The sequence below is a fragment of the Neofelis nebulosa genome, chromosome 2 (genome assembly GCF_028018385.1).
Source record: "Neofelis nebulosa isolate mNeoNeb1 chromosome 2, mNeoNeb1.pri, whole genome shotgun sequence".
Taxonomy (NCBI): domain Eukaryota; kingdom Metazoa; phylum Chordata; class Mammalia; order Carnivora; family Felidae; genus Neofelis; species Neofelis nebulosa.
This window is the reverse complement of record NC_080783.1, coordinates 218,470,877-218,488,683: the sequence shown is the minus strand read 5'-3', so window position 1 is coordinate 218,488,683 and position 17,807 is coordinate 218,470,877. Positions and strand designations below refer to the sequence as shown.

Genomic DNA, 17,807 nt, shown 5'->3' with positions numbered 1-17,807 from the left:
GAGCCAACCCTCTACGTGAACCCCCCCTCAAGCCCTCAAGAGCTGCGGGACCTGACACGAGAGCAAGAGCTACCGTGTCACTGGGGCAAGGTTCATCCAGCCACAGTCTGGGCTGGGGAGGCCCCAGAGGACCCTGGGAAGGAACCCCCTGAGAGCAGGAGGGCAGGCACCCGCACCCCTTGTGGGTATCAGCAGGACCTTGGTCATAAGTTGGAGAAAACAAAGGAACTCCCAAAGGTGGCGTAATTACAGGGAGGGTCTCCTCACATGGGACACACTTCCAGGGGCAGGCATGTGCGGGGGGGGTGGGGGGGGGGGGACCTTCCAGACGTGGTCAGTCCAGCCCAGGCTCCCCTCATCACCTGGGAGCCCCCGTGGCCCAAAGGTGGCTTGACAGAAAGCCTACTCAGCACTGGTTTAAATAATAGGGTGGCTGGAAACAAAAATGCGGGCTGGCACTTTAGGATTCTGCTCATACACAAAGACCCTCATTCTGCCAGCAGCAAAAACCAAACCCAGCCGGAAGATGCCAAAGACAGGGGACACCGCACCCGCTCGCCACCACTCTTGGCTGGAGAGAACTGATAAACTAAGAAGAAAACAGTCTGAGATCCATTTTCCTCTCCCAAACCAGCTGACCAGAAAGCCACTCCCCAACTGTCCAAAGCCCCCGATCCCGGGCCTCTAGGGGGCGCTGGTTGCGGAGAGCTGAGCCCTTCCCAGATCTGGCCATCTGTGGGGTGCCTGGCTCTGGCCCGGGGGGCGAGGGCAAGGGGGAGGTCTGGGACGGAGGCAAAGATGGGGGGCACAGAGGGAGGCTTCCTGGGGAGGAAGGGCTGACAGCAGGGGGGACCACCAGCCTTTGGGGCCAGACAGTAGGGATGCAGACCCCTGCCCTGCCCCCGTGTGCCTCCCGGCTGGACACTCCGGGCCCATCCACAGCGGCCAGGGAAGGTCAGCACTGTTCCAGTGAGGCCAGCCAGAGGTCTGGGAGGGGAGCATCACAGGGCTTGCGGGGGAGGGGGTTCACCTGCTCACCTCGCCCGTGGCCCAAGCCAGGAGCCTTTGCAGGAGGCACTGACCACAAGACACAAGCACGTGCACGTGGCACTGGAGGAACCACAGCGGACAGGGATGACCCTGCCCTCCCCAGAAGGCGAGGCCAGTGCTGCTGCGCACGTGTCCTGGAAGCCGGCGGGCCACCTTCTGGATGCTCCCCACTGCCCCCACCTTGGTGCTTACGCTGCATCAGCCTTGGGGGCTTTCAGAGATGCTGAAGCGAGGGGACACCAAGATGGGAGAGGTTTTGGGGCCCAGCCCTCCCGGGATGCACAGAGAGCCACTTCCAGAGGACACCTGGGTCCTGGGACCCTGTAAGGGCTGGCTGATTGCCCAAGAGGCCCCAAGACAAGCCCCCAAATCCTGGCCCCATCCTGGATTCTATACCCAGGGCACTTCCCCAGGAAGCCACCCACCCACGGCTGGGAAACCTCCTTCCAGGCTGAGCGAGCGCAGAGGAAGCATCAGACACAGACAGGCCCGGCCTGGCTGCTCCTCTCCGTCTGCTGGGGCCCTCGCAGGAGACAGTGGGTGTTCCCGGCAGGAAGCCCGGGATGCTCGAGGGCCATCGCGTCCAGTCCCCCGTCTCCAAGCAGAGCTTTCTTTCCCCAGGCCATCTGATAACACAGCAAGGGCGGCTGTGATACAGGCCCCAGCGGCAAGTGACCACATTGAGGCCTCTCTGGAGACAGGACGGCAGGGAGAAGTCCAGGCTCCAAGGGGTGGCCCTGTTTCCTTGCATCTGTGGCCATGACACCGAACAGGGAGAGTTTACCTGGAGGTGGGTGTGATGGGCCTCCCAGGGCACAGGGCAGGACCAGGGTCTCCTGGGCCACCCTCAGGGCCACTGTGACCTTCCCCGCTAGGATGCTAACCACATCCCGGCAGAGAGCAAGCCCCTTCCCACATAGGCCGAGAAAAAAACTCTAGGAGGCTCTTCCCCTCCCTCCCAGGAGCACATGCTAGGCCTGCCTTGCTCAGATCAGAGTCCGGGGCCCGCAAGCCACTCTGGGCCAGGGCCAGACGCCTGCTGACTGGCCCCCTCCCCCACACAGATAGCACATACCTGGTGGCCTCCAGCCCTGGGAGGAAGGGGGTGGAATAACCCCCTGCCCTGGGCATCAGCCGAGGTCTCCACCCTCGGGCTGGGCAGCTGCTCCCCAGTCCTGACCCACCCAGCACTGGAGAGCCCCAGGGAGCAGGGGGCCAGGACACGAGTGGTCGGGCAGTATGGACGGGATGGGGTGGGCGGGAGCACAATGAGGGCTGCCCAGGTGGACCGAGTCCATGGGGCAACAGCAGGGCTTCTAGAATCTTCCCTTGCAGTCTGGAGCCCGTTGACAGAGAGAGAGAGACGTTAAGCGTAGCAGGTCAGACCCCCTCCACGCGTCACTCAACTTTTATCAAGACAAACTTTTCAAGTCTTCAATAGGAAAGTGCAAAAGATGTACAAATAAATGAAATCTCTTCTAAGAAGTTGTCCGGCAAAGGCCGCCACGGGGCACGTCCCAGTGTTGGGTGGGTGTGACGCTGGGTGGGACACTTGCATTATGATGAGGTGGCACTTCTGGGCTCTGGCCCAGCCAGGCTGGGCCTCGTCCCCCATGTGATGGCATTCCTCAGTTTCCCTTTCTGTCCCAAGGTGGCACGGCTCCTAAAAAGGCGGTAGCTTTTCTCTCCTGTGGCGGTCGGGCAGGTGGCCCGGCAGGTATGGCTGTAAGAGGCAGATCACAGGTGACACGGCTGAGCGCCAGGGCTAGACTGGGACACCCAGCACCCTGCTGCCACCTACCGCCGCCTGTCACAGCCAAGCACACACAGCCACCACCAGAAGGGCCTCCCGAGGGGCACCTGGGTGGCTCAGTCAAACCAAGTCTGACTCTTGGTTTCAGCTCAGGTCATGATCTCAGGGTCGTGGGTTCCAGCCCCACACCGGGCTCTGTGCTAAGAGTGCAGAGTCTGCTTGGGATTCTCTCTCTCTCTCTCTCTCTCTCTCTACCCTTCCACTTTCTCTCTCTCTCTCAAAATAGATAAATAAATTTAAATTTTAGAAAGAAAGAAAGAAAGAAAGAAAGAAAGAAAGAAAGAAAGAAAGAAAGAAAGAAAAAGAAAGAGCTCCAGAGTCAAGACCTCCCTACCACACCTGCAGTGCCGAAGAGGCCCAAGGAAGAGCGGCCGGTCTGGAAACCCCCAGCATCCCAACCCTAAAGTGGCAGTTCTCACGGGGACAGACAGGGCTTGGGGGGACCAGCGGGAGGAGGCCTGAGTGAACTGGCCGTTTCTCAGGAATAAGCTCCCCTCTCAGAGCCATTAACAAACACTTAACCCCCTCAGTCCCTGAGCCACCCTCCTCGTCCCGGGCAGGGGGCCAATGTCCCGGGGTGCCCGCCACCCAGCTGGGCAATGAGTCACTGCCGTGGACACGTGTGCACACAGCCATGCTTGTGGACACCAAGGGGCACACCCGAGCGAATCAGGGTCCATTCTGGCCGGACCAGACCTGCCAGTCCGAGGAGGGGACGAGGGACAGTGGAGGACCCAGGTGCGGGCTTACCTCAGCTGGAAATGAGCACTGCAACAGAGGGACATCGCGGGGACAGCTAGATATCTGTCAGAGAGAGAGAAGCTTGCTTGCCTGGGGTGGCGGCAGGCAGGCCGGGCCCCGTGGAGCACCCCTGCACGTGCCGCCCAGAAGCGACGGGCACCTACCGGTCACATAGGGCCCCAGGGGCATCTGGTTGTAGTTGACAATCCCTCCCGGTCCAGGGCCCCGGAAGTTGGGCCCAAAGTTGTTGTTGTACATCTGGGAGTTGCCGAAAGCGCCCTGGAGGCAAGGACTCGGGTTTAAAGGTCGTAGTCCCAACACCCCACCCCAAGCCCCAGCCCCGGGGCACCCAGGACTCGCGTGACGGGGACCAGGCCCAGGGCATGTGGGCCAAACCTGACCTGCTGAGTGGTGGGGTCACCAGCTCGGTTGGTCAGGCGGCTCAGGATGCTGCGCTCTGACATCTGGAGGCGGGCAGCCACGGGGGGGATGCGCGACAGCATGGAGGGCAGGCGCGTCACGTCCGCCTTCATATCGCTCAGCAGCTCCTCCAGCTGGTTCAGGACTGCAGAGGAGGGGCAGGTGGAAAAGCTGCCTGGGGCCAGCACCCCCCAGGCCGGGGGCACGGCGGGCGGGCGCTCCTCACCCGGCCCTCCAGGCCCACGGAGCAGAGAGACGCCACCTGGGCCAAGAGCAGGCGTCCCCAGGGGCCCGAGGGCCGAGCCAGACACTCTGACCCAACACTGGGCTTCCCCCAGGCCCTCAGCTAGAGTCCCGGCTCCCAGGGAGGCCCCCGCCCTAGCCCACCACTCAGGAGACGTCTCCCAGACAGAGCAGGGGCCGGCAAGTCCGGGGGCTCTGGTTTAAGCTTGGCCTTGGCTGCCCCCAGCCCTCTAACCGGCCCGGGAGCTTCCTGAAGTTCCGGAGCACAGGAGTCAAAGGTCTGAATCCCAGGAGATCTGGGGCACTGACTCCACCGCCCGTCAATGTCTCTGACTTTAAAATGGGGTAATACACCTTACCGCTTCCCGGTATCGTGAGCATTGAAGAGATAATGTGCTTATCTCTTTAATGCGCAGACCAGGGCAATGCCCAGACCAGGGCCTGCACGGAGCCCACCTTGAGGAAAAGTCCAGAGCACGGGGGGCTTAAATTTCCCTGGACCAGATGATGGATAGTCCCATCCCGGCTGGGAGGCTATGCCCTCTGGACTGACGTTTGGTCCCCAGGCCCCTGTCCCATCGGTGCCCTCGTCGATGGCGAAGGATCTGCACCGGCAGGAGGAAGGCTGGCAGGCCAGCCTCTGGGAAGGGGGCTCACTCACCCTTGTGCAGGACAGCATTGGCTGGCTTGTTCCCGGCAAGGGACTCCTTGGACAGGTGCTGGTGGCTCTCAGCAAGGCACTCCACCTCGGCCAGGCGGGCGTTGAGGGCCATGGCTGGGTGGTTGGGGTCCTGGGTCATGTTAAGGTACGCGGCCCTCCGGAGCTGCTCCTCGATGACCAGGGCCTGCTCCAGCAGCTGGGGGATGGGGCAAGGCGAGATCTGAGCGCTGGCCCAGCCCCTCCTCCACCAGCACCCACCCCCGCATGCCTGGGATCTGGCAGAAAGGAAGGAGGGAGGACACGCTTCCACCTGTCTGTCCACCTTTGTCTGATCTTAGCACCCCTTGGAACTGTCACCAAGCCGGGTTCTCTGCACCCATCGCCTGGGGCTGGGACACTCACCCGGTGGGGCTAGGCACGGATCAAGGGCCCAGCGCCCTGTTGGTTGACTGACTGCGTGACTCCCCTGGCGGACAGCCTGGCCCACGTCCGGGTATATGGGAGGGAGCGCCGCTCCCTTGGCCCAGGCCCTCGTGTAACTTGCCCTCCTGCAGCCCCCCTCCCTTGCAGGCTCTGGCCCTGCTGGCACTGACCTTGAACCTGCGGGCCAGGAACTTGTTCTTCATCTCCAGATAGTTGCCCTTGTGGATCTCAGACTTGAAGGGCTCGTTGAGGATCATGTACCTCGGGTCATTCTGGATGTCCTGCCAGCGGGCGTAGCCGTGCCTGGGTGCAGCACTGTTAAGGGCAAACCTGGCCACGGTGGGGGGCGGGGGGGCCCAGCCCAGGTTCAGCATCCTGGCTGTGAGCTTGGGACACGCCATTAACCTTGGCTGCAGGGTGAGCAGGTTGATGATCATGTGACAGGTACCCTCAGAGGCCCAGACAACACTGAGGCTGCACGGGCTTAACTCTTCACCCTAACAACCTGGAGGGCAGAACCCTCAAGCCCCAACCCCTACACTTGTGGCCATGACCTCACTTGGCAATGGGGTGTTTGTAGATGCAATCAAGTTAAGGAGGGGTCATACTAGATGAGGGCAGGCACTAACCCAGTGACTGGTATCCTTATAAGAAAAGGAAATTGGGGGGGGGCGCCTGGGTGGTTCACTCGGTTAAGAATCCAACTTTGGCTCAGGTCATGATTTGGCGGTTCATGTGTCTGAGCCCCGTGTCAGGCTCCGTGCTGACAGCTCGGAGCCTGGAGCCTGTTTCAGACCCTCTGTCTCCTTCTCTCTCTGCCCCTCCCCTCCTCGTGCTCTGTCTCTCTCTCAAAAATAAACATTGGGGGGGCGCCTGGGTGGCGCAGTCGGTTAAGCGTCCGACTTCAGCCAGGTCACGATCTCACGGTCCGTGAGTTCGAGCCCCGCGTCAGGCTCTGGGCCGATGGCTCGGAGCCTGGAGCCTGTTTCCAATTCTGTGTCTCCCTCTCTCTCTGCCCCTCCCCCGTTCATGCTCTGTCTCTCTCTGTCCCAAAAATAAATAAAAAAAAAAACGTTGAAAAAAAAAAATTTAAAAAAAAAAAAAAATAAAAAAAAATAAACATTGGGGACACCTGGGCGACTCAGTCGGTTGAGCGTCTGACTTCAGCTCAGGTCACGATCTCATGCTTCGTGGGTTCCAGCCCCACATCAGGCTCTGGGCTGACAGCTCGGAGCCTGGAGCCTGCTTCGGATTCTGGGTCTCCCTCTCTGCCCCTCCCTCACTCGTGCTCTGTGTCTGTCTCAAAAATACATAAACATTAAAAATAAATAATAAACATTTTTAAAAAATAAAAAATTTTTCAAAACAAAAAAGGAAAGGAAATTGGGACACAGGCACCCACAGAAGAAGGCCACGTGACGGGAGGCAGAGCCGTCAGCCGAGAGATGTCAAGGACCGACGGGTGCCACCAGAAGCTGGCAAGAGATCCTCCCCCCAGAGCCTTCGAGGGAACAAGGAGACACAATAAAATTATCTTGCCCAAAGTCCCACAGTTAGTGAGGGGCAGAGTCAGGATTTGAAGCCCCGCAGGCTGGCTCCAAATACCTTAACCTCTACAACAAAATCTGTAAACTATGGCCCACAGCCTATTTGTTAAAAATTTTTAAAGTTTATTTATTTATTGTTACTGAGAAACACAGAGCGTGACCGGGGGAAGGACAGAGGGAGGAGGAGACACAGAATCCGAAGCAGGCTCTGGGGTCTAAGCCGTCAGCACAGAGCCCGACGCGGGGCTCGAACTCACGAACCGTCAGATCGTGACCTGAGCCGAAGTCAGATGCTTCACTGACTGAGCCCCCCGAGCTCCCCACCCTATTTTTTTAAACGAAGTTTTATTGGAACACAGTCACGCTCACTGGTTTACTATTAAAGTCCGTGGCCTCTCTGGCCCCTTACCAGCAAGGTTTGCTGACCCCCATTCCAGAACACTCCCCCTCTCATAATAACCAGCCCATTCCAGGCTGTCTCAGCTTTGCGGAAGGGCAGCTGTGTGACCCTCTCCTTGCCTCGGGGAGGTCTGTGCTCAGATGTCACCTCTGACCGTCCCATTAGAAAACGCACCCCCCCTCCCCCAAAGCTCTCTTTGCTCCTTCCCTGCTTCATCATGTGCTGAATGCCACACTTTGCCCACTTAGGGTGTTCGCCATCTGTCCCCGGTAGGAGGTGAGCCCCGGGTCGACAGGGATTTGGGAATGTTGTCCACGGATGTACCTTCCAAGCCTGGCACACAGGAGATGATCAACCGAGCCGGAACGAACGAATACCAGCCCACCGTAAATGGTGCTGCGCCCCTCAGGCATTATTCCTGGGAGGGGGCGAGGTATGCACCAGGCAGGACTTATGGGGATTTGCCGTGGCGTCAGGTGGATGGGCTGGGACTCACGAGCTGTGTGGCCTCTCTGAGCACCGTGTCCTACTCGGCATGATGGGAATCATGGTAGCGCCCCCTCGAAAGGCTGCTGTGAGGACAGAGTGAGCACTGGGCATAAAGGGACGAGCCGCAGCTATGGTCATCATCACGTCATCGTCACCACCACCACCAGGAAAGGGTCCTTGGCACCTGATCCAAAGCGCTGGCTCCTGACTCCTACACACCCCATGCCCCTCCCTGAGGCCCAGAGAGGAACAGGCCACATTCCTGCCCGGCCTGGCTTGGCCAAGGATACGTCACGATGCCCGCCAGCAGCCAGTAGTCATGACGCCGGTGCCAGATGTCGTAGATTTTCCCCGAGGACACAGCAGCACGTTCCTCATTCTGCCACAACGTGTGCAGCTCTGGGAAGCCAGCCAAGGGAGCAGAATGAGGTGCCCCCCCAAGTCCTTCACAGACGTAGGCACAGGAGAGTCTCTTCCTCACCACCCACCATCCTCCCACCCCTAGAAGTTCAGTGTTCCAGGGTTATTAGGAAAGGTTCTAAAATGCACTTATATCAACCATGCACACTTTAGTATAAAATAACCATCTGCCCAGACTCCCAGGGCCCACATGGTTAGGAATGACACAACCACCCTAGCTCTCTGGGCACCACCTCACCCCAATACCTGTGAAGCCCCCATCTGCAATGTTGAACATGAATTTGAACTTCCCATTCTTGTCCTCCTTCTTCCCCTCCTCATCTTCCTCTTTGTCACCATTTTGCTGTGTTTCAATGGGCTCCTTCTCCTCCACTTTGGTGTCATCTGTGGGAGGACAGATGCGTATTCACCACCCATCCTAAAGGTACTGGCCAGGGGCCTCTCTCTGCCAAGCACTGGGGACCCAAAGGCAAGTGGGAAACATATCTCCTCATCCTCAAGGAGCTCACTGCCAAGAGGGATTTTAAACAGACCAGCAGCTCCTTCCTCTGTCCTGAGCAGGGAGGGTGGGCTCCAGCCCACCAAGTCAGGACCACCTGAAAACACGGGGCAGAGCAGTGGGAAAAGTGCACATTAAGGGGCGCCTGGGTGGCTCAGTCGGATGAGTGTCCCAACTCTTGATTTCGGCTCACAGTTCGTGAGATTGAGCCCAGCATTGGGCTGTATGCTGGCAGTCTGGAGCCTGCTTGAGATTCTCTGTCTCCCTCTCTCTCTCTGCCCCTCCGCAACTCATGTGCGCGCGCTCTCTCTCTCAAAATAAACTTTTTTTTAAAAAGTGCACATTAATCTGAGGATGGGTGTTCCAGAATATTCCAGCACCTACAGGTACACAAAGCCTCCAACTGAGCCCCAAATGCTCCAGGCCAAGCTCCGTGACCACTCTCCTTTCTCCCGATGGTGGCTGGGGCCACAGGAAAGATTCGGAGAGGGGGTGGGATCTTCCCCCCCTCCAAAGCTGGTGAGCCCAGGCTCCCGCCCACCAGCACCAGTTGGGCCTGGAGGCGGCACCCAGGCAGCTGCAGGAGGCCCAACGGGGTCCAGATGGTGCCCTCCAGAGACCAAGGGACACAAGACAGAGCACACAAGAGGCTCAAACCTGGCCTGAAATCGTTGCCATCCCCTCTGCTGTGAATCAAGCTTAGCTCCAGCTTGTCCAGAATTTTCTCCTTCTCAGGAAGCACTTCTTCTGCAAGACAAGGGGTGTTTGTCGAGTGGGGAGGGGTCGAGGGGACTCTGGGCTGGTGGCTTTTCACCTCCATTTCAGCCACACACACAACGCCATCCATCACTTTGCCAAGGGTCCAACAGGTGCCATTGAGGAGCGGTCCTCTGGGAAGGGGGGCGTGGGGGCGTGGACCCCCCCACACCCGTCGGCTTGCCCCTTCCCTCTCACCCCCCACCCCCAGCAGCACCCCAGCCCCAAACTCCTCAAGGTGCAGCCTCAAAAATCTTCCCGACTGCAATGATGACCAGAAGACTCCAATTTCTGGCGACACGGCAGGCCTTCAGTAACACAAAACCCTCTTGTAAACACCCGGAAATGTCAGGCAAAATCTATCACCTTGGAAAAACACAGCAGTGAGCTCACAAGAAGCAAAGGAAACCGTTGGCGCCACAAGTGCTTCGAACTTGAGAAGCACAAGGCGTGGGACGAGCAGGTGCCGGGAAGAGGCCCGGGGGGTTCGGGTTCCGTCTCCACACCCAGACCCGGAGGATGAGGCGGCAAAACCCGCGAAGACGCAGGAACCGGAACCCAACACCCTCTAACGACACACACACTCAGCAAAAGAGAGAAAGTTCCATCCGGTGCCCCGCGGCCGAGCGGAGGAAGCCTGGCTCCCGCGTGGGATCTAGAGGCAGAAAGTCTCCGGTAAGAGACACAAACCCAACACGAAGTCCGTGCGGACTGTGGAACCCGAGCTGTGTGGCCCAGCACAGACCGTGCCCTAAAGACTGGTCCCAGACCAGCCAGGCCCCCAGCAAGACCACGGGGCCCAGGGCTTCTGGAAATAAAGCAGGGACATTCCTGCTTACTCAGGTGACCCAGGATCCCCATGAGCAGAAAGACGTACCCACCCAAATCCAGAGATCCACCACAGAGAGAGAGAGAGAGAGAGAGACAAAAGTGATGAGCATCCATAATAAGGCAAGTCCAAAAAATAAAGGGAAATTGGAAAAAGCCAGATGAAACTTCTAGAAATTAAATACACGGTCATGGGGCCCCTGGGTGGCTCAGTCTGGCAAGTGTCTGACTTCGGCTCAGGTCATGATCTCACGGTTCACGAGTTTGAGCCCTGAGTCAGGCTCTCTGCTGTCAGTATAGAGCCTGCTACGGATCCTCTGTCTCCCTCCCTCTCTGCCCCTCCTCTGCTCGTGTGCGTGCGCTCTCTCGCTCTCTCTCGCTCTCTCTCTCTCAAAATAAATAAACATAAAAAATTAAAATTAAACATTTTCACTGCAGAAATCTGAGATGTCCTCCAAGGCTTCTGGGCCCTAGAGTGGGAGCAGAGCTTGTGATGAGGCCCAGGTGACCTTAAAAGACGGAAATTATTGGGGTGGGCCTGACCTCATCATACCAGCCCTTTAAAAAGCAGGCTTTCTCCAACCAGTCACAGAAAAGGACATCATAGATTTGAAGCAGGAGGGGGACTCAGCACACAAGTGCTATTTTGAAGCTTGAAGATGAAGCGGGCCCCGTGGAAAGGAATGTGGGCGGCCTCTAGGTGCAGAGAACGGCCATCTGACAGCCAGCAAGGAAACGGGGCCTCGGTCCCCCACCCCCAAGGAGCTGACGAAAGCCAACAACAAGAATGGGCTTGGAAGCAGATTTTTCCCCTAAGCTGCCAGTCGGGAACTCGGGAACTCGGCCCAGCCAACACCTTGATGTCAGTCTTTCAAGACTCTCGGCAGGGAATCCAGCCACACCGACCCAGACTTCTGACCCCCAGAACCGTGGGCTCGTGAAATGGGTGTTGCTTTAAGAACTGAGGTTGTAGGGGAGCCTGGGTGGCTCAGTCGGTTAAGTGTCTGACTTTGGCTCAGGTCACAATCTCCTGGTTCTTGAGTTCGAGTCCCGTGTTGGGCTCACTGCTGTCAGTGCAGAGCCCGCTTTGGATCCTCTCTCTCCCTCTCTCTCTGCCCCTCCCCGGCTCGCTCTCTCTCTCTCTCTCTCTCTCTCTCAAAAATAAATAAACTTAAAAAAAAAATTAAAAAGGCTTGCAGAGAGACAAGGAAGTGAAAGATACACCAGCCCCTGTCTCTGGTTAACCTTGTATCTGCTTTCTTTTCTTCGTCGCGTTTGGGATCTGCTGTTGAACAAGATGTATTTCTGTTTCCTGCTGATGGCCTGCCTCCCCCACTAGAATGCAATTCCACGTGAAGGTTTTGGCTATTCTGGTTTCTTGCTTGTGTCCCCAGTACTCAGGACGGCACCCAACACACAGCAGGCCTTCAATACATGTTTGTTGGATGAATGAAAGAATCCGTGAGTAGCAGGAATGCCAGGAGAAAATAAACATAATGGGGACAAAGGCAATCCTCAAAGAGAGAATGACTGAGAACTTGCTCATGATCAATGAAAGAATACTTAGCTTTAAGAATCACAGTTAGTCACAAGCAAGATAAATAAGAATTTCATCGTAGCAAAAACGCACATGAATATCTTTTCCTTTTTTGTTTTTAGGTAGTCTTCATGCACAGCATGGAGCCCAATGCGGGGCTTAAACCCACAACCTTGAGATCAGGACCTGAGCTGAGATCAAGAGTTGGACGGATGCTTAACCAACTGAGCCATCCAGGCGCCCCCACAAACGGAGCATCTTAAAAGTGGTCTTTCCGTGTTAGGAAAGTCAGAAGAGGCAGGTTTCCAACAAAGGAGCAAACGTTACCCTGAGAGCAGCCTTCTCAGCACAGTGGAAGCCAAAACACACAGGGAATAAACATCTTCAAAGCACTGAGGGAAAGCCCCTCTCCCGTCTTGTGCTTTGCTATTATTCAAGAGTAAAGGAGAAAACAACACGCAATGAGAGAATTTTCCGTGCACAGAAATCTGCTGAAGGCACCATTAAAGGGGGTACTTTAGGAAGAAAGACATTGAACAAAGCAATGATGAACGAGGAAGCAAACATAAAACTGCTAAGAATGGTCAGGTCTAAATAAAGATTAAACATTTAGAAACAAGGGGTGCCTGGGTGGCTCAATCAGTTAAGTGTCCGACTCTTGATTTCGGCTCAGGTCATGATCTCAAGGTTTGTGGGTTCGAAACCTGCGTTGGGCTCTGAGCTGACAGCATGGAGCTTGTTTGGGATTCTTTCTCTCTCCCCCTCTCTCTCTCTCTCTGCCCTTCTCTTTCTCTGTCTCTCAAAATAAAATAAGCTTTTAAAAAAAAGATCTAGAAAGAAGCATCATAACAAATTTGGGAAATTAAAACACTTTGAAACTAAAACACTGAGCGGCAGCATGTTGAAGATGTTAAGGGAGTGGAACTGTCCACCATCCTTCTCTTATTCAGGAGGGATACATGTTAAAAGCTTAAGAGTATCAAATAGGATTGACTATACACTTTCCGAAGGAGCTGAGGGAGGAAATAAAAAGAAAATTTAATCAATCCAAGAGACAATAGGAAAGGAGAAAAAAAAAAAAAAAAGGCAAGGGTAATATAAAGCACAAAATAAGAGAGTAGAAATCCATGCAAATATCTAGCTATTACAATAAATGAAAAGACATCAAACTTGCCAGCTAAAAGACAGAGATTCTGTAATTGGACTTAAAATAACAAATCCCTCTGTACACTATTTATAAGACGTAGTTACGCCAATTACACGTAAAGGAAACAAACTTTTTAAAGTAAAAGAATGGAAGAAGATGCTTGCCAATCACATATATGATACGATATATATATGTATAAGGAACTCCTAGAACTCAGTAATAAAAAAACAATCCAATTAAAGATCTGAGCAGACATTTCTCCAACAAAGATATACAAATGGCCAATAAGCACATGAAGAGAAACTCAACATCTTTATGCATAAGAGAAGTACAAATCAAAACCACTGGAGATACCACTTCTCACCCTCTAGGATGACCATAATCAAAAGACAAGCAGGGCTCCTGGCTGGCTTGGATGGTGGAGCATGCGACTCTTGATCTCAGGATTGTGAGTTCGAGCCCCACATTGGGTGTAGAGATTACTTAAAAATAAAATCTTAAAAAATACACATTAAGGGGCGCCTGGGTGGCTCAGTCGGTTAAGCGGCCGACTTCGACTCGGGTCACGATCTCGCGGTCCGTGAGTTCGAGCCCCGCGTCGGGCTCTGGGCGGACAACTCAGAGCCTGGAGCCTGTTTCGGATTCTGTGTCTCCCTCTCTCTCTGACCCTCCCCCGTTCATGCTCTGTCTCTCTCTGTCTCAAAAATAAATAAATGTTTAAAAAAAATTTTTTTTAAATACACATTAAAAACAAAACACAAGCGTGGTCAAAGACATGGAGAAACCAGAACCCTCAGACATTGCTGATGGGAATGCAAAACGGTGCAGCCACTGGAGAAAACAATCTGGCATTTCCTCAAAATAGTAAACACAGAGTTACCATACAATCCAGCAGTCTCACCCCTAGGTATATACCCAAGAGAATGGAAACTTATGTCCACACAAAAAACTACAGAAATGTTCACAGCAGCCAAAGATTGAAAACAGCCCAAGCGTCCGTCAACTGATGACAATCCAAGGCAGCGTATTTCTACAACAGGATGTTATTCAGCCATAAAAAGGAGTGATGTGCTGATCCATGCCACAAGATAAATGAACCTCAAAAACATTATGCTGAGTGAGACAAGCCAGACACAGAAGGGCATCCATTTTATGATTCCATTTACCTGAAGTGTCCAGAACAGACAAATCCACAGAGACAGAAAGTACATTTAGTGATTGCCGGGGGTTAAGGAGAGAAGGAGACGGGTAGTAAATGCTAATGGATATGGGGTTTCTTTTTGGAGTGATGAAAATATTCTAAACATTAATGGCACTGATGGTTTGCAAAACTCTACGAATATGCCAAAAAAATCACTGACTTGTACACTTTAAATGGGTAAACTGTATCCATGTGATTACATCATGCGAAGAGTGTGTATGTATACGTGTATTTTTTGAAGTGAAAGTATAGAAAGCCATATACACCGACTACATTCTAAACAAAAGTACGATCCATCCAAATCAGCTTAAATAAACCTTAAAGCAAAAAGTATCAGGAGAGATAAAAGGATCATATAAGAGGCACACTTCACCAGAAAGATATAAAAACCCTAAACCAATATGCATCTGTCAACCCAGTCTCAAATGATACGAGGCAAACTCTGGCCTCACAAGGAAAAAGGGACTGACCCACAATCATAGTGAGAGATTTTAACACAAGTCTCTCAGACTTGACGGATTAAAGCAAACCAAAACTGAGTAAGGATGTAAGGAGTTTGAGGGGGCACTTGGGGGGCTCAGTCAGATGAGCATCGAACTCTTGATCTCGGCTCAGGTCATGATTTTACAGCTCGAGCCCCACGTCCGGCTCCGGGCTGGCAGCACAGAGCCTGCTTGCAATTCTCTCTCTCTCTCTGCTCCTCCCCTACTCACTCCCGCTCTCTCTCAAGTAAATAAATAAACAAACAAACAAAATTTGAACAACATAATGACCTAACACATATGTTCAGAACCTCACACCCAGTAATGAAGAGAATATGCATTCTTTCCAGGCACACGTGACCACTTCCAAATCTGACCATATTAAGCCAAAAAGCAGGTTTCATGAACATAATGTAGAAACAATATCACACGGACCCACGTGCCCCAACCACGATACAACGGAGTTAGAAATCACTAATAAAAAAGACAGCCCAGTAACCCCCAAACTCTGCTTGGTAGGGAAGCTAAGTCCACTATAGAGACCCGAGCCCCTGGCTCTCTCCTCCTGCGGATCCTGTCGTGGTAGGACAGAGTCTGCCGCTCGGCCAAGGAGAGCCAGCGCGGAGCATAGCTTGGCGGGAGCCAGAGACTGCATTGGCAGAGGTGGGGGACCGTGGGAAGCCTCACCTTTTGGCGGCTGCTCTGGGGACGGCGGGGCCTTCTCTGTGTCCTCCAGTCGCTCCTGGCCATCTGAGTTCTCATGCTTGTCCTCGCCCTCCACTCTGTCCAGGGCAGTTGGCAGGGCCTGGGGAGGACAGGCCAGGGATGCTTCAGGGCCTGAGGCCTCAACAGCATGGAGGGCAGAGGACAGGCACTCGGCTGGGAATCCACTCCCTCCTGGTTCCCGTCCGTGCTCCCAAACTGCTCCCCCCAGACCCAGAAGCCCGAGCGTGGAGCCAGAAGATCTGGGTTTCAGCTGTCCAAGCAAGGGCTGAAAAGGTCCCTAGACCCAACCCCCACACCGTACCCACCAGGGGCCCAGGCACCAGCATCCTCCACACCTGGATTTCTGGGGGCTTCTTTGGCTTCTGCACCCCCAGCTCCTTCTCATCCATGTAGCCCAGCTGGACTTCCATTTTGTCTGAAAGATCAAAGGGAAGAGGTGAGACGGTGGGCTTGGGCAGGCAAGGGGTGAAAAGGCAGGAAATGGGGCACCACAGGGGAGAGCTAGGCTGGCCTTCAGGAGGCTCCTCTGGGCCTGGCTCCTCCAGAAGAAGGACAGGTGAACCAGGTGAGCCAGAGACCTCAAGCCAGGCCCACAGACATGGGGATCCTTGGAGGACCTTGGGCCCAGTGAGGCCAAAGCCACAGGCTGATGGCACAGGGCTGCCCATGGCAGGCAGGGGAGGTTGGCGGAGGCCGGCCTAGGAGCCGGGACAGCTGGAGGTGCTTCCCGCCTTCAGGCTGGCTGACAGGCTGTATGCCTCCCCTTACTGAGCCAATTCCTGACACCCTGCCAAGTGCTCAGAGCAGCCCTGGGAGGTGTCCACTGTCCGGTCCCACATCACAAGGGAGAAAACGGGGCTCACATAGGACCAGGTGTGTCCACCTCCAGAGGCCACACTTTTGCACAGGAGCAGGATAGATGTCCTTGGAGGCACTGAGCCTCTCAGGGATTCACACCTCACCCGGGCATAGGTAGGTCAGAACGGGGCCTTCGAGGTCCAACGGAGGGAAGACGACACTTTGCCCAAATAAACACATGGGTCACCAAAAGACACTCAAAGACAGACAATTAACGAGGAACAAAAGATCTGAAAAGACATTTCGCCAAAGACACGCGAATGGCCCAGAAGCACGTGAAAAGATTCTCAACGTCTTCAGCCATCAGAGAGACGCAAATCAAAACCACAGGGAGGGGCTCCTGGGTGGCTCAGTCGCTTAAGCATCCGACTTCGGCTCAGGTCATGATCTCACGGTCCGTGGGTTCGAGCCCTACATCGGGCTGTGTGCTGACAGCTCAGAGCCTGGAGCCTGCTTCAGATTCTGTGTCTCCCTCTCTCTCTGACCCTCCCCTGTTCATGCTCTGTCTCTCTCTGTCTCAAAAATAAATTTAAAAAAATTAAAAAAAAAGAATAAAAAAAAATTATAAAAAAAAAAAACCACGGGGAGACACCACTTGGTATCCACTGGGACAGCCGTAAGCAAAAAGTCAGAAAACAAATGTTCGGGGAGGGGGTGGGGAAACCGGGAAGCATCACACGTTGCTGGTGAGAACGTCAAATGGCGTGGCCACTCTGAAAAAGTCCAGCAGTTCCTCAGAATGTCAGGTCACGTGATCCAGCAGTGCCACTCCTAGCCATGCTCACAGCCACGTGACTCATGGCACCCCCCACCTTATTCACGATGGCCCCAAATCCACCAGCTGACGGCCGAGCAAACAGAAACACGGCACATCCCACACAATGGGATATCACTCGGCCAAAAACAGGAAGGAAGCGGGACACGCCCTACAACGTGGATGAACCTCAGAAACACGCTAGACCGGGGCGCCTGGGGGGCTCAGTCGGTGAAGCGTCCGACTTCGGCTCAGGTCACGATCTCGCAGTTCGTGGGTTTGAGCCCCGCGTCGGGCTCTGTGCTGACAGCTCGGAGCCTGAAGCCCGCAGCCCGCTTCGGATTCTGCATCTCCCTGTTTCTCTGCCCATCCCCCGCTGGCACTCTTTCTCTCTCGCTCTCAAATATTAAATAAACGTTAAAAAATTTAAAAAATGAAAAACATGCTAGAGAATGAAGCCGGACACAAAAGGCCAGGTGTTATGCGGCTTCACGTACATGGAATGTCCAGAACAGGCAAATGCACAGAGTAGATTAGTGGTTGCCAGGGGTTTGGGGGAGAAAGAGTAAGGAATGACTGGTAACGAGTACGTGATTCTCACAGGGGGATGAAAATGCTCTAGAATTAGAGGCAACTCACCCCTGTGAACACACGAGAAACTACCGAATAGTAAGATTTGCAAGGACTGAACGTTGTGGTGAGTAAATAGCCATTAAAAAGATAAACTCTCAGGACAGCGACATTTCTGCAGGCAGAAGCTTGCAGCCGGGGAAGGGAGGCTGTCCATCCTGGGTTGTGCAGAGGACCCGGCG

General features: G+C 54.5%; 1 protein-coding gene across 4 annotated transcripts in view; it reads right to left on the bottom strand.

Annotated features, from left to right (window-relative positions):
• Positions 1–2,440: 2,440 nt before the first annotated feature.
• Positions 2,441–17,807, bottom strand: part of CHD5 (chromodomain helicase DNA binding protein 5) — a 59,602-nt gene continuing 44,235 nt past the window's right edge. For 3 of the 4 annotated variants that reach the window (XM_058719306.1, XM_058719307.1, XM_058719309.1), the window contains exons 32-42: positions 15,719–15,798; positions 15,345–15,462; positions 9,364–9,453; positions 8,454–8,591; positions 8,078–8,186; positions 5,522–5,654; positions 4,929–5,124; positions 4,006–4,169; positions 3,769–3,883; positions 3,614–3,667; positions 2,704–2,773 (exon numbers count right to left, since the gene is read on the bottom strand). In XM_058719306.1, coding sequence (XP_058575289.1) covers positions 3,660–3,667; positions 3,769–3,883; positions 4,006–4,169; positions 4,929–5,124; positions 5,522–5,654; positions 8,078–8,186; positions 8,454–8,591; positions 9,364–9,453; positions 15,345–15,462; positions 15,719–15,798 — 1,151 coding nt within the window. In that variant the 3' untranslated portion in view covers positions 2,704–2,773; positions 3,614–3,659. Of the gene's footprint in view, positions 2,774–3,613; positions 3,668–3,768; positions 3,884–4,005; positions 4,170–4,928; positions 5,125–5,521; positions 5,655–8,077; positions 8,187–8,453; positions 8,592–9,363; positions 9,454–15,344; positions 15,463–15,718; positions 15,799–17,807 lie in introns of all 4 variants that reach the window. The other variant, XM_058719308.1, reaches the window with a different exon arrangement.